At 37.9% G+C, this 27,572-nt stretch overlaps 1 protein-coding gene across 1 annotated transcript in view; it reads left to right on the top strand.

Annotated features, from left to right (window-relative positions):
- Positions 1–3,669: 3,669 nt before the first annotated feature.
- Positions 3,670–27,572, top strand: part of ENPEP (glutamyl aminopeptidase (aminopeptidase A)) — an 82,789-nt gene continuing 58,886 nt past the window's right edge. The window contains exons 1-3 of the mRNA XM_011999061.1: positions 3,670–4,655; positions 16,170–16,311; positions 18,631–18,762. Of these exons, the coding sequence (XP_011854451.1) occupies positions 4,012–4,655; positions 16,170–16,311; positions 18,631–18,762 (918 nt within the window). The 5' untranslated portion in view covers positions 3,670–4,011. The remainder of the gene's footprint in view (positions 4,656–16,169; positions 16,312–18,630; positions 18,763–27,572) is intronic.

The following is a 27,572-nucleotide window of genomic DNA, read 5'->3' as shown; positions in this document are numbered from 1 at the left end:
AAAGGGCCAGCCAAATAATCACACTGTAGTGTTAACTGCTGACTACATTTCCTGAGATGCTCCTGGTGCCCAGGTGAGCCAGCAGCACGTGTTATGGTATGGATATGGCTTGTTTGTTCCAACGGAAACTCATGTTGAAATCGGATCCCCAGTGGCCGTGTTGGGAGGTGGGGTCTAATGGGAGGTGTTTAGGTGGTGATGACTCTGCCCTCATGGGTGGCTTGGTGCCATTCTGTATTCTACAGCAGTAAATGAATTCTTGCTCTGGCAAGACTGAATTAGTTCTTGTGGGAATGAATTAGCTCCCGTGAGAGTGGGCTGTCATAGAGCCAGGATGCACCTTGGGTTTTGCCACTTTACACATGTCTGCTTCCCCTTTGACCTTCCCTAATGTTGTGATGGTGTGAAAGCCCTCACCAGAAGCCAAGCAGATACTGGTGCCATGCTTCTTGTGCTTCCTAGCCTACAGAAATGTGAGCTAAGTAATCCTCTTTTCTCTATAAATCACCCAGCCTCAGGTATATGTTATAGCAACAAAAAACAGACTAAGACAGTGCTGTGTATACACAGAAGGCCCAATAGCTCTGTGGGATGTGTAATTCCTGGTACCTAATAGAAAAGCTTTAAATGGAAGCTCTAAGTGAAAAAGAGAGGTGCATACTTGGCCTTTGATGTTACAGTGAGTCTCTTGCATCAGTCTACCGGCTATGGGAAGGAATTTGCCAAGAATTTCCTCACCTACTCAAGATCAGATGTGATTTCCAGGTCCTCACCCCAGGAAATGTCATTCCAGTCTTTTCCGGAATTCGAACAGAGTTTCTCTCAACATTCCTGGCATGGTATGTCTATTAACCCTTCCCATTCTTGATTATTGTTTTTCCTTCCTCTCCTTGTTCATTTATTTGTTCATTTGTTTATTCACTAAGCAATCAATAAACATTTATTGAGTGTTAAATAGGGAACAGATATCTATTGAATGTTAAATAAGGAGCAGATAATAGAATTTTAGTACTCAAAGTAGATGATAATGTATGTATCAAAAGGGATGGAGATTGTCATATAGAACTTACAGTAAATTATTGTTCTTGCACTCCACTGGCTTGGACCTAATAAGTGGAAATTGACCAGCAGTAGCCTTTTGAAATTATTTCTATCCAATGTAGATTCATTCAGTGTAAGATTACCCAATATTAACTATTTAATCTAGGAGAGTGCCTGTGATGGTGCACATACTGGCTCTTCTACCTCCTCTCATCTGGCTGTATTAGGTAACCCTAATACGCTAACCCTCACAAGATGTGGTGCCCTTCATTGAATGCAGTCAGCTCACACAGGTTGGTACTAGTAAGATACTGTGGCTAGAACTGGGCCGTGGACTCAAAACTTACACACACACACACACACACACACACACACACACCCCATATGTGGTCTTAGGGTACTTTACTTGTTCTGGCAAAAAAAAAAAAAAAAATGCATTTAAATAGTATATTCCTTATGGTAGAATTTCAGGCAGAGTAGAAGAGCTATTTCATAGCAGGTGGCCATTCTTAATCTTCCTTAAGTGTACCCAATGCAAAGGTCTATTATCTTCCCTGTACATAAGACCTGGTGATAAGATTGTTGTCTTTCTAAATAAGGTCAAGTTTAAGAGATTTCATATATGTTTGCCACATCTGAGATTTAAAAAAATACTTCCAGTTTAACATAATTTTATGAACATTCTTCCAAATACTTTTTGCTTTTCCTTTCACTATATTGAGGTAAATTTGAGTCACATTTTTGCCTTTCATTCCTAAGAAACATATCAAAATATTTGACCCATCAAACTTTTATTGAAATATCAGATGATCTTTTCAATAAAAAGGGGTTTCAAAGGCTAAAATTCAGGAAGTTAATGTGCCAAACTTAAAGATACTATGATCTCAAGAAGTTTAGGATTGCTTCAGAATGTAAAATTAATCAATACAAGATGGGTCTACAATTTAGAAAAGCATATCCCTTTTTCCTTTAGTTCTTTTTCTGTTACTACTATTTTGTGAGAAAAACAATAGAAATGTTACAGAGTAAAAAGGACCTGTTTGCTTTTAAAGTTTTGTTTGTTTGTTTAGTTTGTAATTTAGAACAGTTTGAAACAACGTTTCTCAGAGTGTGCTCTATGCAACATAAGGCCCTCAAAAGGTACCTCCCCAGAAAAAGCTCTCTTGTCAACTAAATGGGGAAAGTACTCCATTGCGTTTCCTCTCTGGGAGGCTCATAATGTGTGTCACCATCTGGAGGCTCTGCAAGAATAGAGAGTAGTCAAAGAAGATTTTTCACTTTAACCCAGCAATGTTTGCTTGGCAAGTAGATCTGTTAATATCCATGGATTGCATTTGGGGAAATACCAAGTTTTCCATAGTTACTTAACCCTTGAATGTGTATCCTTTAATGAATATTTAACGATTGCAGTAGAATGCAATCGTTGATATATGGACTTTAATTTTTTTAAAAAAATTATTTATTTATTTATTTATTTATTTATTTATTTATTTATTTATTTAGATGGAGTCTCACTCTATCACCCAGTCTGGAGTGCAGTGGCACGATCTCCGCTCACTGCAACCTCCACCTTCCAGGTTCAAGCGATTCTCCTGTCTCAGCCTCCTGAGTACCTAGTGCTACAGACGTGTACCATCACGCCCGTCTAATTTTTGTATTTTTAGTAGAGACAGGGTTTCACCACGTTGGCCAGGCTGGTCTCAAACTCCCGACCTCAGGTGATCCACCTGCCTCAGCCTCCCAAAGTGCTGAGATTACAGGCGTGAGCCACCACACCTAGCCAGATATATGGACTTTAAACTCAGACGACCTGAGTTCAGACCCCAGTTCTGCTATTTGCCAGGTGTGTAACCTTGAGCAATAACTTAACCTCTCTAAATGTCAGTCCATAGCTAAGCTGCCAGTAAATATGAAGTTCATTGCAATTTTTCTTCCTGACCTTGTCATTCAGAAACAAAATGATAGATTTGCATGGATGATGGATTTACCAACAGGTCAGTTTTCACATCTGGAATCTACTTTAAACGTGCTCTACCTCATCAAAGTCTAAGGAAGTCAATCTCACTTGGCGGCACACTGCGGAGACAAGCAGGGCTTCTTCCTTGTCCCTCTGTCCTTTCAGACTTCTCCGCCTCTTGCTCTCTCTCTCTTCTTCTTAAGCTTTCCAGCTCCACTACTGCTTTGGCTAATTTCTTTGGCATCCCCCTCGCGCATTCATTCAGCACCAGCTGAACTGATTTAGCGTTACCTGGTTATGCTTTCCTAATCTAATTCCACAAATATTTACTGAGTACCTAGGTGGTCCTTGAATCACCCTGAGCACCCAATTCCAGGATATGACTTCTCCAAAGGACAGATTTGGAATGTTTACATAATATGAGGGGGAAAAAAAATAAAAGAAAACATTTAGTTTCTTTGGCAAGCTATCTGATAAAATAGCTGAAATTCAAGAAGCCCTTTAGTTAGGAAGGAGAGATTGTGAACACAACAGGAAGAAGCCCCAGGCTGAGTGGCAAAGGTTGAGATTTTCTATCATAAGCACACCTCTCCCAAACGCTTCCTCCCTGAAAGCTGCTGACGGAGCTTTGGCAAGGGCTCATCCTCCCGTTGGCTGATAAGCGAAGCCCTGTTTTATATTTAACTCGCTGCAGTGCAGGAGGGGTAGGGGTGGAGATGCGTCGTTTATAAGGCGAGCTGTGACAGTCTTCTCTCCAGCCCTCTTCCTCCCACTCGGCTCCTCTTACGGAGTCCTCATTCCACCCCCCTTGTTTCCGCATTCACCCTGAGTGGCTGGTGGGAACGTGAAAAGGGAGAGGAAAAGGCGCAAGAAGCCAGAGAGAGAGGTGTGGGAAAAGCGAAAACAGGCTGCCAAATCAGGGGATTCCTTCCAATTTAAAAAGGAAGTCTGCTGACGTTAGTTAGTTAAATTTAACATCTTTTTATGTGTAACACTTGACTTCGGAAGCAAAAATGAACTTTGCGGAGAGAGAGGGCTCTAAGAGATACTGCATTCAAACGAAACACGTGGCCATTATCTGTGCGGTGGTGGTGGGTGTAGGATTAATAGTGGGACTTGCCGTGGGCTTGACCAGATCGTGTGACTCCGGCGGGGATGGTGGGCCGGGCACGGCGCCGACTCCTTCCCACCTGCCGTCTTCCACGGCCAGCCCCTCAGGTCCTCCTGCCCAGGACCAGGACATCTGCCCGGCCAGTGAGGATGAGAGCGGACAGTGGAAAAACTTTCGACTGCCAGACTTCGTCAACCCGGTCCACTACGACCTGCACGTGAAGCCCCTGTTGGAGGAGGACACCTACACGGGCACCGTGAGCATCTCCATCAATCTGAGCGCGCCCACCCGGTACCTGTGGCTGCACCTCCGGGAGACCAGGATCACCCGGCTCCCCGAGCTGAAGAGGCCCTCGGGGAACCAGGTGCAAGTTCGGAGATGTTTCGAGTACAAAAAGCAGGAGTATGTGGTGGTCGAGGCGGAGGAAGAGCTTACCCCCAGCAGTGGAGATAGCCTCTATCTCCTGACCATGGAGTTCGCCGGCTGGCTGAACGGCTCCCTCGTGGGGTTTTACAGAACCACCTACACGGAGAACGGACAAGTCAAGTAAATATTAATTTTTGTTTTACCTCCCTTAAACTCACATATCTGCTTTCCGTTTCTTTTCCTTTTCTTTTCACTCTCCACTTTTAATTATTATGTTGGTCTGATTTTGATCGGCTCTTGGTTTCAATTCTGGCTGTCCATCTGGGAAGCCAAAATTGTTGCCCTGTTGTATTTCCAAACCCTGTCACAAAACTTGAAAGTAGTGAACGAGCTTTGTGGAGTCAAAAGTCAATGTAAGTCTTTTATTCCATCAGGAGAAATAATAATATACTGCACCCTGTCTTGAGGATTTCCGTACATTATCTCAGGTGTGAAAACTGCCTTTGGTAAATTTCACTAGTGATATTCCCAGGCTATGTAGCAATATATATATATAGCAATGTATGTGAACTTTTAAAGTGGTATTACACTAAATTTACGTGAAACATCAGTAAATTTCCGTTATTATTTTGTCCATTTTTTTTTTTTTTGGTCCAATGTCTCTTTTTTGGAGAAGAGAGACATTGAAAAATCACATGTGATCCACAGAATTGTCTTTGTGTCTTCATCTGGAAAGGAAGACATGACTGTTTTTTTTGTCTCCTATGGCCAGAACCATGCTTTGCACGTAGGCTTTCAGGAAATACCCATTAAGTCCACACATCAGTGGCATAGATAAATTTTGGGGCTTGTTGCTCATCATGCAATATGCAAACGTAATGCTAAACCTTTTACAACATAAAAGATATATTAAATAGTTAAATACATACAAATATTTTTATACAAATATCTATCTAGGTAGATAGATATTTATTCTACTTACCCACCTATTTAGCCTTTGTATCTATCAGTGGCTACTACCAGAGCTATGTTAAAGGCATAAACTCTCTCATTGAACTCCAAAAATCTTCCTTCACACTGTAGATGTAGCCCTTGCATCAGGGAGAAAGGCTACACTACACCTTGCGTTGTCTCCGGACTGCTTTGCTGGCTTAGATTCTGAAGAGGTAAATGATTAAGAAAGCTTCGTGTCACAGTTTAAAGATGTGAGTCTTGGGCCAGTCCACCCACAAATATCCCTTTTTCCTGTTGTTTTAAGCATCTTATAGAGCAAGCAAAATTTTTGGTCAATATTCTTTCTATTGTTTGTCCGACAGACCCACGGACTAAAACAAAACATTTAAATATTCCTATATTCCTGTGTGGTAAACTGATAAATCGAGTAGAAGTGATAGTTTGAAGAAAATATCTGGAGGGGTCATGCTTATATAGATCCTATATCTTAATATTGCTAGCAATAAAACACTCTTACCATTTATGTATTTTTTTATGTTCATAAAAATTACATCATTGAAAGCATAAAAGTTATCAAAAAGGATAATCAAAAGAATCTGTAAGTAATTTCAATGCCCAGTGGTAATCCCTGCTAGCATATTAATGTATATTCTAATGTTTTTCTAGGCAATCAAACCTTTAATTGCATTATATCTGTCTATCTATATGCCTTTTTTTCTTAATGTCATGGGAAGTTCCCCTTATTCTTACATGTTTTCAAGAATCTGTTTTTTGTTTTTTATTGAGACAGGGTCTTGCTATGTTGCCCAGGCTGGTCTTGAACTCCTTGGCTCAAGCAATCCTCCTGCCTCCACTTCTCAAAGTGCTGGGATTATAGGCATGAGCCACTGCACACAGCTAAGAATCTGATTTTAAAGAGGTGAAATATTCCATTGCTTGAATACATTGTAATTTTTTAAAACAAATTCTATTGTTGAGCATTTGAGTTGTTTCTAGTATTTTATTATTATAAACAAATCACCAAAGAACATAGTTCTAAATACCTTTGTGTGTGCATCTGTTTATTTCCTTAGGATATGGTCCTAAAAATAGAATTGCTGGGTCAAAATGTACAAATATACCAAGATATTGTAATAGTACTTTGTTTATTGATAACATAAATAATATACATTTATTGAAGAAAACTCAGAAAACAGAGAATAATTATAAGAAAAAATAAAGTCATCCATAAATTCTTTACCCAAGTATAGCCATTGTTAACATTTAGGCAGAGACTCTTTTAGTACTTTTCTGGACATAGATAGCTGTGGCATAATTATATTATACCTAGTATTGTGGAACATGCTTTTTCAATATAGCATCAATTACGGTCATTTGGTGTTCTTCCACAAATGATTTGATGGATACATTGTAGGCCATTGTATGAATACAATGTAGTTGATTCACTTTTCCATTAAATGTGGGTATTTAAGTTGCTCCTATTTTTTCACCTGTAAGGATCTAGAAGAAGGCACATACTTATATTGACTATCCTTGTAAATAACTATTTATGAATATTTTCTAATATTTCTTTAAGAAAATTCCTAGAAGATGGGCCAATACTACCTGTGTATAAACACGTGTATGTCTGTGTATATATGTGTACATGCATATACATATATAACATATATATGCATGAATATGTGTATGCATGTGTGTGTGTCTCCAAACTGACTTCCAAAAAATATGTCCCAAACTCCATTTCCACCAACAATGTATGAAAGCACCTATTTCTCTGAGCCTTATTAATAATACAATGATTTTTTAAAAGTGTTTGCCAATGGTCGAAGGAAGGGCAATATTCTGAAGAATATCCACCTTAAAAAGATTCTAAAAATTCATTAAAGTGAAAGTGAGTCAAGACTTTTTAAATATTATTGCTAAAACTTTAAAACTGCTTCTTAGATCATAAAGACAAGAAAAATTTTATCTGAGTAAAACCATCAAAATATTTATAAAATAATGAAATAAAATTTTACACATATTAGGAAGGTCAAAAATGGGAACTACATAGTTTCCATTAGTAAGTTTGTATTGTGTACATTATAAGTCTAAAAAAGCATTATACACACAAATACTCTCACTCTTGGAGTTAATTTACAGTACCAGTTAATTTCACCATAAAATGTATACCAGAGAGTTGCCCTTCTGAAGCTCAGTTGACTTAACTTTTGATTGGAGAATGCGAAATGATGGCGAGACCGGTAAGGAAGGCTGATGCTCAGTTCAGCTCTCTCTGAGGATTGGTGTTCCCAAGTTTGTGTGTTTCATTGGGAGCAGTTGAAGCTCTCACATTACAAAAGATGCTGCCAGTTCTGTACTGCACACACATGGTTTTGGAACAGATCTGGCGTCAGCTCAATAACCTCATTTAGGCTAAATGGAATACTTTTTGTTTTCCTTGTCTGAAATATTTCAAGCATATGAGAAAAGTGCATCATGCTTTTTTTTTTCCCAAGCCTGTGAGTAATATTTTGGCAATGCAGTCCCTAGGAGTTCTCATCCACAGGCTCCATATAAGGGCCGCCAGAGGGAGTTCACCAGGGGCAGCGCCTTTCTTTCATACTATAGAGTGAGTTTCATCATATGTGACGTTTGTATCATTTTAAACATCATCATAGTAATACATGTGAAGTACGGAGTCAAAAGTTATATTTTCTGACCTTAACGTAAAATGTAACTCCAGGATTGAGTATTAGCAGTTAGGGATATTAATGTGGCAACCACAATGCAAACTAAACAGGATTGCACTCAGTAGTCACCAAAATTACTTAATTTCTGCAAATACAATCAGGACTTAGAGCTTCACAAACTTCACAGCTACCCAAGATGCTTTCTTTCAAGATTGAGACATGGGGAAGAAAGGGGGTACAATTTAGAATTCCACATTGTCTTTCTGGGAACAGAGTTGTAGTGAGGCGTGGGAGAAGAAAGTCTGAGAAACATCCAGTCGCTTTTCCTTTATTGATCTACCTCTTCCTACTCTCTAGTCTATTCTTTAGGGTCTGAGGAAATTGACTTGGAAGGATTGGAACCTTTGGAATGTTCCTCTGACCACACCCTCCTTCTTCCCATTTTCTCACCATGTTATGTAGGATTTCTAGCTGTTCCCTTCCCTAAAAGAGTTTCCCTCCACTCAAACTCCAAAGTATGTATTTTCTTCTCTCCAAGATTTGGCTTTTCCTTGTCAGCATTTGAATTATGCTTACTTAGCATTTCCCAAAGTATGGACCGCAGAATTCTAGTTGCATGGGGATCTCAGTGGATATTACCAGAAAAATAGCAGGGGAGAGATTCTGTGGCTAAATCAGTTTGTGCAATAATACTAAATACACAATGATCTGTTTTGGATTTTGTTTTTTAATTATGGAACTTTTCAGAGACTTTTTTTTTTTTTTTTTTTAAAGAGATGAGGTCCAGGCTGGAGTAGAACTTCTGGCTCGAACCCATGAGTTCATGAGTTCAGGTGATTCTCCCACCTCACCTTTCTGAGTAGCTGGGATTATAGGGTTTTCAGAGACTTTTATGTGATAACGTCCTCTATGTAATTTCCCAACTATCTCTGGCTATGGATTCTTCTGTGGGGTTCTTAAGAGTAGGGATATATGTCTCTCATTTACTGTTTGGCACACAGTGAACACTCAAATATTGTTAAATGGAATATATGGAAATATTATCATATAAGCTCTCACATGACTAGTGTCCTCTGGCAAATGCTGGGACACATTGTATTACCACAGCTCCTTTCCCATAAACGAGCCTAACTTCCACCAAGAATATCTCTACATTCCCACTTAGGTGAAAATTTTCCCTTGGTTCCTTTTCTCCCTACCCTGTGGAAAGGAAGAGTGTGTGTGTGTGTGTGTGTGTGTGTGTGTGTGTGTGTGTATTTGAACTTAGGAATGCAAATTCCATAGTTTAAAGGCAGAGAAACAGTGGAATTGACAGGAAGTACAACCGGAATTTCAAAGAGATCATTTCTAGTTTGGGCTTCCAAGGTGTTCTTCGTAGCACTAGTAGGATTTAAGCTGAATTTTGATGTTATGGTGGGAATTGAGCAGCAGAGACCAGTGAGAAAGTAAAAGCAGGCATAAAGGAAAGGCACCAAGTCAGAAAAGCATAGTGGGGACAAGAAAATTAGTTTGTAGGGGAAGTTTATATGAAGAGGCTAGCTAGATATCACTGAGGAAAACCCTTATGAAGGAAAAGGAAAACTAGTCATCATAGGCATTATGAAGGGGAAATTACCCGGTGACTTTTTGGATATGGATGGTGAAAGAAAGAGTTAACTCAACTATACACTTGGATATATGAAAGATATTGGAGCAATCCAGGAAAGAGAAGATAAGAATCAGATAGGAAAAGTGATTTCAGGATAGAGAAGAGAGTGCACAATGGAGAAAATAGTTTGGAGGTAAAGTAGTCAAGATTTGCAGATTGATTGACTACGAGGAAGGGTGAGTTAAAGTTATGGGTCTAGGATACCCCAGCTAGCCTTCACCTCAGTTGATATTGGAAATAGGTGGGAAATAGCCACGTTAGAAGGGAAGGTCGTAAGTTCAGTGTCAGATGTGTTGATGGCTTGTGAGACATCTAGGAAGAGTTGACTAGTAAGCACTTGCCTATGTAAGTCTGAAGCGCAAGGTTAGAGCTTGTAATAAAGATTTAGGAGTTGAGTGGAAACATCGGTGAGATAATCATTAAGAGTGTGTGTGTGTGTGTGTGTAATGTATTCTTACGTGCACGGATGTGTATGTATACTCAAGCACATGTAGTTTTGACCTTGAAATTTTTATTGTATGTCAGTTTGTTGATTATATTCTTAGATTGGTATGCTGAGCTATTATCCCATTATCAGTAAGAATGTTAATAAGGAATAGATTTTTGGTTGGGCAAGGTGGCTCATGCCTGTAACCCCAGCTCTTTGGGAGGCTGAGGTGGGTGGATCACCTGAGGTCAGGAGTTCGAGATCAGCCTGGCTAACATGGAGAAACCCCATCTCTACTTAAAATACAAAAATTAGTAGGGGGTAATGGCACGCGCCTGTAATCCTAGCTACTCTGGAGGCTGAGGTAGAAGAATTGCTTGAACCCAGGAGGCGGAGGTTGCAGTGAGTCAAGATCGCGCCACTGCACGCTAGCCTGGGTGACAGAGTGAGACTCCATCTCAAACGAACAAACAAACAAACAAAGAATATATTTTCTTTTTGGTCTTGTTTACTTGTTGCAGGAGGCTAAGTAAATTTATTTTATTTTGGAAGCAAAAAAACAAAAAGAAATTTTACTTGACCTTGAATATCTTCTATATAGAAAAAAAGCAACTGGAAAATAAAGTTAAATAACTAACTGGATAATTCAAACCACCATAAAAATACACAGAAGTCTGAACAATCTAGAGGGGTTGTTTTTCACCAATCTGCTCCTGTACGTAATTCTGGAACCCTTTATTTAGTATATATAGACTTCTAGCAATTGTGACTACCTGTTCTGAATCAGAAGCTCTGTGTTTAAGGATTTCACCCAAAACTTGCTGTTTATTTTGCTGGTTCAACTATAAAATTGCTCAACACAGCTGGAGAGTCTTCCCTGGAAGCAGCATACCAGATGATTTATGAGATAATTAGGTACCTTTCTTGGTTTTTGTTTTTAGAGTTGATTCAGAGTGATTCAAGCCACAGTTTGTGCTATCGTCCCTTCTCCCTCAGTTTTCTCTAAAGTCACCTTGATCTGATCCACTCAGAGATGCCAGAGAAATGCTCTTCCCTTTTGGAAATGACTAAATTGCATAGACTATCATTTTATTGTTCTAGGCCTAGTAAGTGACCTATTAATGTGCCATAGGGGGCCCTTGTGGGAAGGTGGTTTACTCCAACACATTTGCCTGGCGTGATAATCATTCAGGACATACCCACAAGTCACTCCTGAACATACTGTGCTATTAGTCAGCCTTTTTCTCTTAATTTGCAACACAAGTCATCTGATTTTAATCACTGAATACAACCCTCCCAAATAAGTTGTGATCTAGAATTGTTTTGTATTATTATCTCTTATTCCTTGTTTTCAACTTTGCATACACTTAGAAAAGTTTAGGGCCGACTGATGGAATTTAGGATATATAAAAAGGAGCTTTTGAGTTATTCTGAAGTTCATGAGAAAAAGAACAGGTTACCATTTTAAAAATGCTTGTATTGCATATAGTGTATATACACGAAGTAATTTTGTTCCAGTATATATTGCAGTCAAATGAAAGAATTTGAAATATTTCAGATTGTGAAAGTGCTAGGTCATAGTCAGCATTCTACATTTACAAGATGTAGATTCTTACATTCTAGATTTGTGAGATGTAGAATGAGGTATATCCTAACCGCATTATGTAAATTTTAAGGGAGTTTCAAATGTATTCCTACATGTAATCTACCCCTTCTCACTTCCCCATAATGCTGTGAAGAGGCCATACATGCTCTGGTGACCAGGTTTTACAGATGAGGACACTAAAAGTCTGGGGTTTTGTGACTCGGTCAAGATCCCACTTAAGTAGCTGAAGTGGATTAGAATGTAAGAATGTTTGCTCTTAGAAAAGGGTTTTCCCCATAAAATCATATTGGCTCTGAACTTTAAAAAAGAAAAAGAAAATAAACATTATATAGCTCTTCTGGTTGATGAATGTCACTGTATCTATATCTGGGTCACTGTGATTGAGTTAGACTTGCTGTGATTGACATTTGCTGAGACGACCACTGAGCTGGACCAAACACACTCCACAGAGAAATCTCCCACACTGTTCTGTTCCATGTCCGTTGGCAAGCTCAGGAATACGCTAGTTTAGAAAGGTAGTTTTTGCTTACAATCAAGCAGAATGTCTTTTAAAGAGAGAAGGTAAGAAAAGGATTGAAAATTATTTTCTTTCCTGGATTCTTAGGAATATATATATATATATATGTGTGTGTGTGTGTGTGTGTGTATTCATATTCTAGCATCCAGCCAAGAGTAAAATAGAGTATTTGAAAACATACCCCATGGCTATAGCTTAGGAAAGTGTAATTCCACTCCCTCTTTCCTCTCACCTCCCACACACGAAGATGTGTGTGGTGCGCGCATGCACGCGTGCACGCTCACACACATTCATTTTCTCAAATTAGCTGGCCTATTTCTGAGGTGTGACTCAGCGGAGACATTCTTGCAAGGAGTGACTTTTCCTTTTCCTCTGCCTCTGGAAGACATTAGAAGCCAGAAGAATTCAGAAGAAAAAGGCAGCTAACTAAACATGGGGTTGGAGCTTGGTGGATCTTACTATAAAACTTTCATACTCTGGGAAAGTGTACAGGCTTTTTTAGAGTCTGATATATTTGCAATTAACTACAATCTGCAAGGTGTTTAGAAACTTCAATTGACTAAACTGTTAATGTCACAAAACTAATCAATGATTATTCTTTTGCAGAATGAATTCTTAACTGAGGCTTTTCTTGGGTAACTTTATTGTGACATAATTTCAAACTCATAGGAAAAGTTATAAGAATGGTACTAGGAATTCCTAGAAATACTTAACCTAGATTCACCAATTGTTTACATTTTAGCCCGTAACCCTTCCCTTTCCTTTCCAGAGCACATGGAAACATCCTCTCCCTTTATCCCTTAACATCAGAGCATATTTCTTAAGTACAGGGGCATTCTCTAAAATAAGCATGAAATTTAACATTGATACAATTATCTAATTCATAGTCTGTAATGAAATTTTATCAACTAACCTAATGATGTCTTTTTAAATGATTTTTTTCCCAGTCCAGTACCCAGTCTGGAATGGTGCATTGCATTTACTGTCATGCCCTTTTAGACTCCTTTAAACTTTAAACTAAAAGAAGTCCCTTAGTCCTCCTTTGTTTTTCTAAAGTTAATATCTTTGAAGAATACAGGCCAGCTATTTTGTGAATGTCCCTCAGTTTTAGCTTGTCTGATTTTCCTCATGGTTTAAAAATGCAAGTTAAACTTTTTATTTTTTATTTTTCTTTGTCAGGACTATCACAGAAGTGATGTGTCTCTCTGAGGAAATCGCATTAGAGACACACTGTGCTTGTTTGAACTCTTATTAGTGATGCTTCCTTTGTAGCTTGCTTAAGGTAGTGTCCAACAAACGACTCCATTGTAAAGTTAAAATGTTTCTCTTTCGGTAACTTTCAGGGTGTTTTTTTGAAACCTTGCAAATATCCCTTCCTCCCCAAACTTTCACCCCCTTGTTTTGGCACCCACTGATGATTTTTTAAAATCAATTTTCCTTCAAATATTATTAGTAGACAATCTACTGGAAGGAAGAAATTTCCCTTGTCACCCATTTATTTATTCATTTTAAAAAAACCAGAGTAAAAAGTCAGAGATTGTTAATTTATTCAATGAGTTATAATCCCATTGTTTATTTTGATGTTCCAACACTCCCATATTTGGCCAAAGGCAGTCAAATCCTTGACTGTAATAAATCCTTGAATCAAAATAAAATGCATGCTCTTCTCACGATCTCTGATATTTTCCTGATCTGGACTCTGCTGACTTCCTGTCCAACTTATCTCTGGCTCCAGTCCATCTGGATCAGTGTTCTTTAGCCACACTGGACACCTTTCAATTCTTTAACCACATCAGGTTCTTTTTCATCTTAGGGACTTTGCACTAATGGTTCCTTCTACTTGAACATATTTCCCTGAACCTCCACTTGCCTGGCTTTTTCTTATTATTTAGATCTTGACAAACCAAGAGATTGTGACTACTCTACCTAATGTTGCTTACCACTTTTCCTAGTCATTCTGTCTCTTCCAGTGTTTTATTTTCTATATAGCTATCATCACTCTCCTAAATTATTTATTTATTTGTGTATCTCTTGTCTAACACCCTGTAAGCCATCTGGAATCTTATCTATACATGTAACCGCCCAGTCGGTTCACTGTGCCCGCTGCCTAGACAGAGCCGATTTATCAAGATTGGGGGAATTGAAACGGAGAAAGAGTAATTCATACAGAGCCGGCTGTGCAGGACACTGGAATTTTAATGTTACTCAACTTTGTCTCCCTGAGCATTTGGGGATAAGAGTTTTTAAGATAATTTGGCGGGTAGGGGCTTGGGAAGTGGGGAGTGCTGATTGGTCAAGTTGGAGATGGAATCATAGCGGGTCGAAAGTGAGTTTTTCTTGCTGTTTTCTGTTCCTGGGTGGGATGGCAGAACTGGTTGAGCCAGATTACTGGTCTGGGTGGTGTCAGCTGATCTATCAAGGACAGAGTCTGCAAAATATCTCAAGCACTAATCTTAGGTTTTACAGTAGTAATGTTATCCCCATGAGGAATTTGAGGAGGTTGAGACTCTTGCAGCCAGAGGCTGCATGACCCCTAAACCGTAATTTCTAATCTTGTAGCTAATCTGTTAGTCCTGCAAAGGCAGACTGGTCCCCAGGGAAGAAGGAGGTCTTTTCAGGAAAGGGCTATTATCAATTTGGTTTCAGAGTCAAATCATGAACCGAATTCCTTCCCAAAATTAGTTCAGCCTGCGCTCAGGAATGAACAAATACAGCTTAAAGGTTAAAAGCAAGATGGAGTCGGTTAGGGCTGACGTTTTTCACTGTCATAATTTCCTCTGTTATAATTTTGCAAAGGCAGTTTCATACAGCAGCCAGAAAAATGTCTGCAAATGTGTGCATGCATGCACAGGTGCTTGTGTGTGCATGTGTGTGTGTGTGGAAGGGACTCAATTAATATTTCTTGGATGAATGGATAATGTAATAATTTAGCCTGATATTCTTTATGGTATTGTTTCTTAGTTTTGAGAATCCTGAACGACAACATTTTTCCGTATACATATTATTAATGAATAGAAATGACCATTTCTTTACTTTTATACTTTTTACTTTGCTTGATTTTCTAATAAGCAAATATACAGTATTCTCTTACTGTAATATGTTTACATGTAAGAAGTATATGCTTATTGATTTTTTGAGCAATTACTCAGAAAATAATATTTTCACCTTGAAATTATGAAAATAGTAAACATTAACATTTTAGTTTACACAAGCATATGCCTAGTTAGAGCCATAAAAATAAATGCTGCTGTCTCTTTTTAAGAGTGAGCTTTAATCTGGGACAAAGGTTACTTCACCTAGGAGATTACTCAGCACTGCCTTTACATGGAAATGGAACTGGGGGTTTTGTCCCTGGTGTAATATAAATAACAAAGAATGTGCCATTAGGGGCAGGGACTGGGGACTCTGTAATAAACTCCACTCTGTGACAGAAGACAGCTGTTCATTTCCCATAAGGGTAGTTAGACAAAAGCTTTTAAGTTTGGCTTTCTGTTTATCTACTTGTTGCTCAATGGGTTTGGAGTGGAGAGAGTACTAGCTCATAATTGGATTTATTTTTGCTCCTCCACAGATTTTTAGTTATGGCACCAAAATAGCTGTTAGGTTGATGCAGAAGTAACTGTGGTTTTTGACAAATAAATATGTGAATGAAATATCTGAAGCAATCTGTCGCAGAATTTTTAAAAAATTTGTTAACCTAAAAATTCCAGGAAAACTTTTGACAAGTATTTGATAGTCTTCTAGATGGAACCTCATTTTTGGAAATGTAATAGTTATCATTGCAGAGCTGATTTTTTTTCCCCTAGGAATAGAGACATAGGGGTTGTCAGAAGAAGCAGCATACATTTTGTTTGTGTGTTTCTTTCTAAGGAGCATAGCGGCCACCGATCATGAACCCACAGATGCCAGGAAATCCTTTCCTTGTTTTGATGAGCCCAACAAAAAGGCAACTTATACAATATCTATCACCCATCCCAAAGAATATGAAGCACTTTCAAATATGCCAGTGGCGGTAAGTATTTTTTAAATGTTTTGTTTACGCAGAGAGTCTATTGACAACATTAGGCCAATTACCTGATTTTCTGTGAAAGACAACCCATTGAATTCTAAAACTAAATGTGCACTAATAGTTTATTTAGCCGAGTGAAATACATTTTGGCAATCTTTTTCTTTGAGTCCTAGAAGTCTGTAAGATATCACAGTCCGGCAAGAAAGGCACACTGGTGTTTCTAGGCAAGAGACAATGCCGCAGACACGTACATCTGCTTGGGCTCTGCTTAGCTGCCAGCATCCCTGAGTCGTGACAAATTGCAGTAATGGCAAGCTAATGGAGTTACAGACTTGAAAATATTTGAGGGCTACTCACTATTTAGTTTTCAGGTGAATATAAACCCAGTTTTTGTTTTTGTTAAAAAAAAAAAAAAGATAAAGCTACTATAAAAAAAAATCATCACTTAAACACTGGGTTGTGGAAGCAAACCAGGGAACACTTTGCCCATAGACTCTTTTGGTGAATGGGAAGTGCTTGTTAAATGTCTGGAGAAAAAAAACAGGCTATAAAAAAGGATGAGTTCATGTCCTTTGCAAGGACATGGATGAAAGTGGAAACCATAATTCTCAGCAAACTAACGCAGGAACAGAAAACCAAACACCGCATGGTCTCACTCATAAGTGGGAGTTGAACAATAAGAACACACGGACACAGACACCAAGTCCTGTCTAGGGGTCGGGGGCTAGGGGAGCGATAGCACTGGGAGAAATACCTAATGTAGGTGATGGGTTGATGGATGCAGCAAACCACCATGGCACGTGTATACCTATGTAACAAACCTGCATGTTCTGCACATGTATCCCAGAACTTAAAGTATAATAAATAAATAAATAAATAAAATTTAAAAAAGAAAAAAGAGAAAAAATTTTTAAAAGGCTGATAATTTCTGCCTGTATAAATTATTCATTCACATAAAACACTTTTCTCTGTTATTGCATCTATCCCCATAATGGATAATGTTGTTACCTAGAGTTTCATTACCTCAAAGTTGAGGTTTACATACTTTATACATTTGACATGTAAAAGGGTCAGGCTCATCTTTAGGTATAATAATCAGAAGGACACTGGCCCCAAATTATGTCTCCCATCTTTCTGATCCACTATTTTAAATATTATCTTAAAATTCATCTTTTTAAATGATAAAATATTCCTTGAGAAAGCAACAACAAAATGAAGCAAATAAACACTTAAGAGGATTAAAATGTACTCTTAGCAGCCATCCATGCCTCAGTGAGAATTAATTACCAATTTGTTTTCTTCTAAGGTTTGATTGGAGAAGAAAGAGGAAAGGATAAACTGAAAGTATGACACACCAATCTAGATGAAGTTGGGGGGGAAAACGGCAAATTCACCAACTTCTGCTTAAGATCTTCCCTTATGGCCTTTTCACTGTGCAGAGTTACACTTTACCTTCTACTAGATCCAAATAGTAGTCCTGGAAGTAGGAGAATATCTGGGTTCTTAGGAGATCAAAACTATACTACTACGTTTTTATGGTAATGTAGCCTGGAGCCCCACCACGATTATACAAGGGCATGCACACACATGCTTGAAGTGTCAGCGGCACCCATTCTAGTCCAGCCTCCCTCACTTAATCTCTTTTTAAACCATACCAAATAGAGTGGCTGCAGGAGATGTGGAAATGTTTAATAATGGAAGCAGGAGTTGGGCAAGTATTCATGGTTGAAGTGTTAGGATTGGTGATCGACAGTGAGGACAGCAGAGCTGGCATGGACACAACAAGCCAGATAGGTCAATAGTTGTGTCAAGCAATAGAATCCTTCCCTCTGTCCATGGAGACCGAGGCACTGACTTCGGTGACCATACCTTTGGTCTTTGAAGTAGACAACCAAAGATGGAAAAGAGAAGCCAATGTTCCGCTACAGTGGGTACAGCAATTGCCCTCCTGCACAGTTGAATCAGCAAATACCTGAGCACGAGCTTGTTTTTCATTAGGAGATTGCAGTACTCTCAAATATTATGGTCAGCATGGTGTGTTTAGTGTAGACAGACAAACTCCTATTCAACTGATAGTCCAGTCAACATTTTATTTCTCCCTGAAAAACCTAATACAGTGTGTAATTCAGTCAGTCTTTAACAGTTCTAAAAACGAAATAAATTTTCCTATAGTCTTTTCCACATCACCACAAACAATTAGACCGCTAAGCTTTGACAAAGGACTTCTGACTAGAAAGCAAGGTTTGGGGCAATCGTTTGTTTGTCTTGTATATATATGATTGATATTTTGATAGCTAAAAGTTTATCTTTTCTTTTCAATAGAAAGAAGAGTCAGTGGATGATAAATGGACTCGAACAACTTTTGAGAAGTCTGTCCCTATGAGCACGTACCTGGTGTGCTTTGCTGTACATCAATTTCACTCTGTAAAGAGAATATCAAATAGTGGAAAACCTGTGAGTCTCATTATATTTTAAACATTTACCACCTATGCATTTGTAATTAATTTTCTACCTTTTTTGAGTAGTTTTTTTTTTTTTTTTTTCAAACAACATGCCAGAAAAGCCCATTAGTCCCCAGGGTCTGAGAACTTGATAATACATAGAACAATAATAGAAAAATGTAGGCTGAAAGGACACAGGTAAAAAATAAACCAACACAACTGACACAGGTATTTATGGCCTTAATTATTTCAAGGGAACATTTGCTGTAAGTCAAAAACTAGCTCCTAAGTATACCAGCACAAATATGTTAACATGTTTGGGTATGCCCAGTGTAAAAAAATGATTGAGTATATGTGTACCTCTCTCAGATATAGACTAGAGAGAGAGGAGGAAACCTGAGGTAAAGGAATATGCTTTGAATGACAAGGCACTGAGAAGTTTATGGCTCCATTCCTATATGTAATCAAAATGGGTAGCAGCAAAGTATCCAAAAGCATTTTTTAAAAGTATGATAAAATATAAATAAGCTTTTTAAAAAAATATCAAGACGACTAGTTCAATAGTTTTCTTTTTTTTTTTGAGATGAAGTCTCGCACTGTCATCCAGGCTGGAGTGCAGTGACGCGATCTCAGCTGACTGCAACCTCCACCTCCCGGGTTCAAGCGATTCTCTTGCCTCAGCCTCCTGAGTAGCTGGGACTACAGGTGCCTGCCACCACGCCTGGCTGATTTTTATATTTTTAGTAGAGACGGGGTTTCACCATATTGGTCAGCTTTGTCTCGAACTCCTGACCTCAGGTGATCCACCGGCCTTGGCCCCCTAAAGTGCTGAGATTACAGGCGTGAGCCACCGCGACTGGCCTAATCGTTTTCTTTTGAAGAACCACATACTTTTACCTAATTAATTTTTTTCATTTTGGAGGCCCCCATTTTGCTTATGTCCTGAACATATGTTTAGGTTGTCTATTAAGCCAGTTCTAGTTAATCCACCTCTGCGCCATATATTTTAAATATATAAAGCCTCACCATCTTTGCAATATAATTTTATAAGGAGGAAATCATCACCCCCATTTTAGAGATGAGAAAAATTGAAGTTTAATGAATTTAGGTTATTTATTCAAGATGACCCAGCTGGCAGGTGGTAGAGACTTAAATTCCAAGCTCCTTCCAAATACTGTATCTTGCTTAGCCTTCTGAAGTGTGATATTCTGAAAATATCTTTACCTCTTCATCAGTCATTGGAGGAGGGAGGATGGGTTCCTCTATTTCCTGTGAAATTAACAAAGGGAAAATTTGCCTTTGCTTTGGTGTAGTAGGAGTTGATATTTAGATGTCCTCAACCTGGGTTGCCAGCATGCTGCCTATACTGTATCGAAATTATAGCGAGTGGGGGATGTCCACAGACCTTTTCAAAGGGGCTGCATATCGTGAGGACTCATCCATATTCTAACTTTCCCTTGCCATGTAGGTTGCTTTGATGCAAACTTCAGTCATGGTAAAGGGAACTACCAGTGGCTGACAGATAATATTAGGTATGAAAAGGAAATGGCTTCAGAAAGAGGAAGTTGTTTTTTCTAGATTGTGCTGAGTGCAGTCGATGGCATTCCTCTTGCTTAATATAGAGGTGAGAACATTAGTCAAGCTTGCTTTTTTCTTTCAGTCTAGCAAACATGCAATTTTCATCTGAAGCTGCTTTCTTCATCATTGACAATTCTACTGCATGGTTGTCTTTCATCATGTGCAGGTGTTTCCCACACTAAGTTTTAAAAATTATTATTACATTCTGGGCAAATTTCTCTATTTGAGGTAGAAATACCAAGAGGAAACAGAAAGGCTAAGCAATTGTACTAAAGATGACAGAGTCTCGTAGGTAAAAACAATGCATTTAACCAATCAGCAGAGGACATAGTATTTGCAGTTATTTTCTAATAATGACAGTGAGCTTGAATTTCCAATATGACTCTATCACCAGGTCCTCTGACTAAGGACATTTACTTGTAATATTATACTAGCTAGGTAAATCATTAAAGCCTATACCAGTTAGTTAGCTGGGTTCTTGGGATGGGTTTTATATAAAGGATTTGAAGTGACATAATGAAAAACTACAGTTTTGCAAAAGATCCCAAAACGTCCTGTAGGTGGTAATTATTTCTTAAACGGTTCTTCTATGAAAACTGAGAGCATAACATTTTGTCTTAAATAAGTGATGCGTTCCATCATTTGGGAGGGAAACAAACATAATATTGTTTTAATACATTACTTTCCAGTCATCTATTTTATAAAAGATCAACAGAAGCCAAACTCTCTTTTGAAACTTCTCAGAGGCTCTGAGCCAGAAAAGTTTCAAGAAAATGAGATGTGCCGCTTTCCCCTTCTTCCAACCCTTCCATAGAAGATAGGCAGCCAGCGTTTCCCCTCCTGAAAAAAACTGTGGGTCCGTTTCCTTTAAAAGTTGAACAGAACCTTATGGGAGAAATTTAAGGGATTTAGTGTGAATGCAAATGCTCCACAGTGAGTTCCTCCCATTTGGCATTTGGGAGCTTCGCCTCCTGGCTCCCTACCCACTCGCTGTAAGTTGAAATCTAATAGTTGACACCCACCCAAGTACAAACTGCTCCTGGTATGATTTCCTACTCCAGAGAGTTACAGAAAAACCAACCTACTTAAATCTATTGAAATGTAACACCAGAGGAAACTCACACCAGCCTCAGAGTCCTACATTCTTACAACTTAGCAGACAAGCTAAGAACAACCAGGTATATGAGGAAAACAAGTAACATAAAAGAAAAACATCTAAGACAAATAGAAACACAGTGGGAGAAAATAGTGATAACTGGAAAAACAAAAGAGAATTCCAAAAAGTCATAACAAAATTAAACATGCATACACACAACCTTTAATTAATATATTCAAAAATTCAAGAATATGATTGTCATAAAATAAAAACCAAAAAGTGATGAGAAAACAATCAGAACTAGTAGTCAGAGTTTTAGAACATGATTTCCAAAGCATGGCTTGGGTCTGATCCCCAGGAACCTGTTTCTGACCGATTCCTTCCAAAACTGGAGCTCAGTATGCTTATAGCTCCTGATCCTTATGTCTTGTTCCCATTTTTATATTTTATCACTAATTTCTGAGTATTAGGATTAGTGGGGTACATCAAAGCATCCCTTTACTGTACCACCTGGACCCAAAGTCATTTTATTACTTTTTTAGTAAAAAACAAAAATAAAAAATGAAGCCATGTAGCTGTTTTGTACACCATTATTAGGTGACTATTCTTATCCACTCTTCTTCTGGTACATTAACCACCTGCTAGTCATAATCAGATTATACTATGCAATCTAAGAATCTATAATGCCCTGATTAAACTCTCTTGGATATATTTGCCTCTCTGACAATAGTTCCTTTATATCAATAAACACAGAATCAATGCCTGCATTCTTAATTGTTTAGTTGAGGAGAGTATAGCCGACTTTAGAGTTGAACCATTCATTATGTTTAAAATATCCTTGTTGCTCATGAGAAAAATTAAATTGGTTTTGAAGGTAGCTCAGAAGTCTTTTCTCTCTCATATTTTCCTTTTAAATTAATTGCATTGCATTTTGATTCAATTCTAAACAGAGTAACATGAAGAGTTACTAAGAATAGTTTAGCAATAATTGAGGCCAGCCACTGATGGAAGGATTTTTTACAACTCTGCAAGAAATCTACTCCTGAGGCCTTCTTCAGGTTTAGTTGATTGATTAGGGTTTTACAGTAAATGAAATCACTGAATTTTACCACAGAAAAATAAAAAAGTGGACACACCCTGAACTGTGCATAGTATGCAGAGATTATATGACTTTTTAGTTATGTGAAGAAACTGTCTAGTTAATGTTTTTAAAGAAAACAAAACGTAATCCTATTGTTCCTGCAGGAGTCATCAGAGAGGAAACAATATTCCCAATAAGCATGTCATGAACCTGAGAGTTCAGCACAAAGTTCCCCATTGGAATATATTGCAATTCATTTTCAAACCAAGAACAATGTACATTATAAATGTATTTTTGAGTTTTTAAAATTATAAGTTTAATTCATGTACATTATTGAAAATTGGGAAAACACAAAGTAGGAAAAAGAAATCACCCGTATTAGTATACATAAAATTATTCGAAGTTGTTAGGTTTGTGATGCCTTCTGAGGTACCGTTGGTCTACAGTAACTTTCCCAGAAAGCTTTAGCTTTGCATGAGTCTTTAAGGAATCAAATTCAGGACGAGTTAAATGACAATGGTGGCCGGGCGCTGTGGCTCGTGCCTGTAATCCCAGCACTTTGGGAGGCTGGGGTGCTCAGATTATTTGAGGTCAGGAGTTTGAGAACAGCCTGGCCAAAATGGCGAAACCCTGTCTCTACTAAAAATACAAAAATCAGCCGAGCGTGATGGCACATGCCTGTAATCCCAGCTACTCGGGAGGCTCAGGCAGGAGAATCGCTTGAACCCAGGAGGCAGAGGTTGCAGTGAATCGAGATGGCGCCACTGCACTCCAGCCTGGGTGACAGAGCAAAACTGGGTCTCAAAAATATAAATAAGTAAATAAATAAAAAATAAATGGCGTGAGTGATTCTGTTGCTGAGAAACAAAAATCTCAGGAGGCCTTGAATTTCTTTGGGCACATTTGGCATCTGTATTTTACAAAGAAGTATGTGTGCAAAAACAAGAAATCTCCTTGTCGGAGATTATTTCAACTCTAGTCAAGTTTGCCTTGGCTTTCCTGAACAGAAGAGGAAGTTGGGAAGAATTATTCACTAAGAGAATGCTGGTGTAAGATATTATCCATTTAATTAGGCTCATACTATGACCATATTAATTCTAATATCTCAGTAGAAGGGATTATGTTGTACTTTCTTCCAAAAAGTCTTACCGGATGATCGCTGAATAATTGCATCTGGGATTCTATCTGTGAATGGGGTCTTCCTACTGTCTGTGTCTTCTTACTTGCTTCCATTGTTTGGCTGGATTAGAAAGATTGGCTGAGGGCAGAGAGTATGTATGTATATATGCCATGGATTTTTAAAAACAGCCTATCTTTATAATAGTTTTAGGTTTTGTGCCGTAGACTTTATGTATTTCTCTTCATAGAAATAATCTTATTTTTTAAGTTTCATTGCTTTAATGCTCAGAGGTATATTTTTAAACTTCTTATTTTGAAATTTAGGTTTACAGGGAGTTGCAAAGACATATCAGAGTCTCCATGTAACCTTCCCTTAATGTTAATATCTTATATAACCATTTATCAAACATTCATCAAATCTAAGAAATCAATATAATACAATACTATTAACTAAACGACAGTCTTTACTTGGATTTCACCAGTTTTTTCACTAATGTGCTTTTTCTGTTCCAAAATCCAATAGATGATACATCTACATTTTACTTAGCAGTGTGTCTCCTTAATTCATTCTAATATATGACATTTCTCAGTTTTTTTTCTTTTTTATGATCCTGACACTTTTTAAGGGTACTGTTCAGATATTTCATAGAATGTTTCTCTGTTTGGGTTTGTGTGATGTTTCCTTAAGATTAGACTGAGGCTTTGGATTTTGGAGAATACCACAGAGGTGAAGGGTCCTTTTCATCACGTCCTATCGGGGGTACATGACATCCTCATGACTTATTCCTGGTGATGCTAACTTTGATCACTTGGTTGAGATGGTGTCTGCTAGGTTTCTCTGCTCTAGTTTACTAGTTTTCTTTTCCATCTTCTGTTTGTTAGAAGCAATCACTAAATGCAGTCCACACCCAAAGGGAAGAGAGTTAAGCTCCACTTCCTGGAGGGGGGAGTAACAAAGAATTTATGGATATACATTATGACCACCACAGTGATTAATAAATATTTAGGGAGTGATAATGAAAGGCTGTGTAAATACCCTGTTTGTTCTTCAGTTTTTGACCACTTATTGTAGCATTCCACAGTGGATGTCCACAACAACTGTTATTGTGGTGTTCTAAAAGTGATTTTTCTGTTTTCCTCAGAATTATTTTTGACATACGTTCATTTCATTATTTTAAAAAGTTATTTTGGCTGTGGCTTTGCTAAGTTTTCAGAATGAATTTGATTTCTAAAACATTTTAATTAGTGTTTTTTAAATTAATTTCTTTACCGGAAGGATTATCTTTAAATTGAAGGTTATTAATCTTCCTTGAATGAATCTGTTTAATTTAGCAAGCCATGGAGGATTGCTAATGATTCTTATTTTTTATTTAAATTTACAAAAATATAAACAAAATAATAAAAATAATGTAAAATTTTATGGGGTAATTTAGATTTTTTTAATGTTCACTTTTTAATTTCTTAAAAACTATACTGCAGTAATAATCACTAAGCATCAGACAACTTAAATTTTAACTTAAATGGAAAGTAAGCAGCTAGTAAATGCTTTGTATAACCTAATGGCCATGCTGAGTGTCGTCTCAAACAGCACTTGATAGCAGCTGAGTTCCGAACTCAGAGTTCTGAACATGTTTTGAACCAGCATAGCCACAGCAAAAAAAAAAGTGTTTTTTCACCTAAACTTCAAATCAAGGTTTTGCATATACATACTAATTTATCTATGAGGAAGGAGCAAACTAAAATTTAGACAGAGTATATCACATTGATAAGGCAAAACTTAAAAAGAAAAAAACTGATGTATCACTATTCCTTTCTACTAAGTACCTTCCTCTGCTAACTTTCCACCTACTGCTGGAAGAATATTTAAAAGAACATAAACTTTATAAAATTTAACACATTAATGGCATGTACAGTAATACCAGCTATGCACCTTAAATATGCATTTATAGATTTAAAAACGATACAGATTTATTTTCTCTTTCTCATTCTGGCTACCTCAGTATTGATACTGAAACAGTTTCTTCAAACTGATTATTGCATAAGTCTTTATTGAGTATCCACTCTGTGCACAGGAGGATGCTAAACCCTGAAGGGAGTGAAATACGCTGATATCTGTACTTCAATTGAGATGTGCAACAGATATAGTCATCATTGCCCTGTGCCATCCAAGTGTGTTTTCAGGTCTTTCTTGGTGTTACTAGCCCTGAGAGCCAAGGATCTCAGCTTGTGTTTTAGGGATCCTTTAAGCACGCTCGTCATTTAAAATGATATGCCTCTTTGAAGCAGCTCAGATGACATCTCGCCAAAAAAACCTCAAGAGATAAATAGTGCTACTTCTGTGGGATGAGCAGCAGTGAAAAGTCAGGCTGCTGTCAATAAGTAGAGTGACCATGTATTTTATCATCTACAAATATATATAACAAATAATAGAGGAGGGGTTATTAATTATGCTGGAACAAGAGGTATAAACAGGTAAGCAACAGATTTACATTCCAGGGACATTCCTGGGCAAACCTGAATGCATGGTCACCTCTATCAATAGAAAACACTCAATAGACAGGGACAATAAAGATGTGGATCCAGGGCACTGCGGGGCTGCAGCACTCCCAGGTGGAACCCTGCAGGGCCCTGCCTGGCTTCTGACCCAGGTGACGGTGCAAGTGGTAATGGGCAGTCTGTTTAAGCTGATTCTGTTCTGTTCACATGGTCTTTCCAAGTTCAGTGTCCTCATCTCAGTGCCCTCACACTCTTTCAGGATCTGTTTCAGGTCTTGTCCCTTCAACTTTCCCTTACTTTCCTTGGCCCAGGTAAATTTTGTCTAGTTATTTGAGACAGAGTAGCCTGGACATCTCTTTATTCTCTTTTCGATCTATTATTAGAGTGAAAAACCCTGTGATTTGCTTTTTTCCTGGCCTTCTGTTTTTATTGCTAAAAGTCTTTTGGAACCAGGCCCTTGCAATCCAAAAAGTTTGGGCTTTTAAATTTGTTGCGTGGGCATCAAGAGCCTATTTTGAAAGTCAAAACCATAACATTTATTTTTTTCCCCTGCATTTTCATAATGTTCTTACTGGCAATGTGGACACCACAGTGTGAGTATCAATCACGTACAAGGAAGTACGCACACAGAAAATTACAGAGGTTAATAAGTAAGTGTATTATCTCCAATGATACTAATACTTTTGATGGGACACATAGAACTATTACATGTTAAACATTGCTTGTGTGTTATCTTATTTAATACTCGCAATAACCCTATGACATAAGTGCTGTTATTATCTGTATTTTACAGCTAGGGGAAGTCAGGATTCAGTCCTATAAGTAGAGAAAATAGGCAGCATGATATAGTGAAAACAGACTTTGTCCTGAACTCTAGCGTCAGTCCTGTCTTAGACTTCATTTTTCTCATGTATACAATGAGGAAATTTATTTTCAAATCACCTTCGAACTCTAAAATTACAAATAGAGGTCTACAATCCTTATCCCAAACCCTCATGACCAGTTGTCTGTTGGAATTCAGAAGTTTTCAGATTTGTGAAAGGCAATGTAGTTTGAATACTATATGTTAATGATTAACTACAGTGGGATTTGGGGCAACGCTTTGCAATCAGTGATACTTCTGCAGCAACTTTTTTAGTGAGAAAAATAAAGATTTTCGAAAACCTCTTAACAGTTCAGGTCATATGATATTGCCAAATTAGTTTGCTTAAACATATAAAAAGCTTCTGATTTTTAGGACTCATTGGATTTATTAGTGTGGATTAGGGGTTGTGGGAACTGGACCAGTGAAAGGATTGGGGTAATTATCAGTGATGCAACACAGTTTTTCTATTATTATTAATAATTCTGGATTCATAGAATTGATGTGTGGAGTAAAAGAAGTGTTGCATGGAAAGTGCTTACCACATTCCTTGAAAAATTTAAGTTCTCAGTAATAAGACTAATAAGTAAT

Source organism: Mandrillus leucophaeus, unplaced genomic scaffold (genome assembly GCF_000951045.1).
Source record: "Mandrillus leucophaeus isolate KB7577 unplaced genomic scaffold, Mleu.le_1.0 Scaffold1160, whole genome shotgun sequence".
Classification (NCBI taxonomy): domain Eukaryota; kingdom Metazoa; phylum Chordata; class Mammalia; order Primates; family Cercopithecidae; genus Mandrillus; species Mandrillus leucophaeus.
The sequence above is the reverse complement of the archived record's forward strand: the minus strand, read 5'-3'. Positions and strand labels throughout refer to the sequence as shown.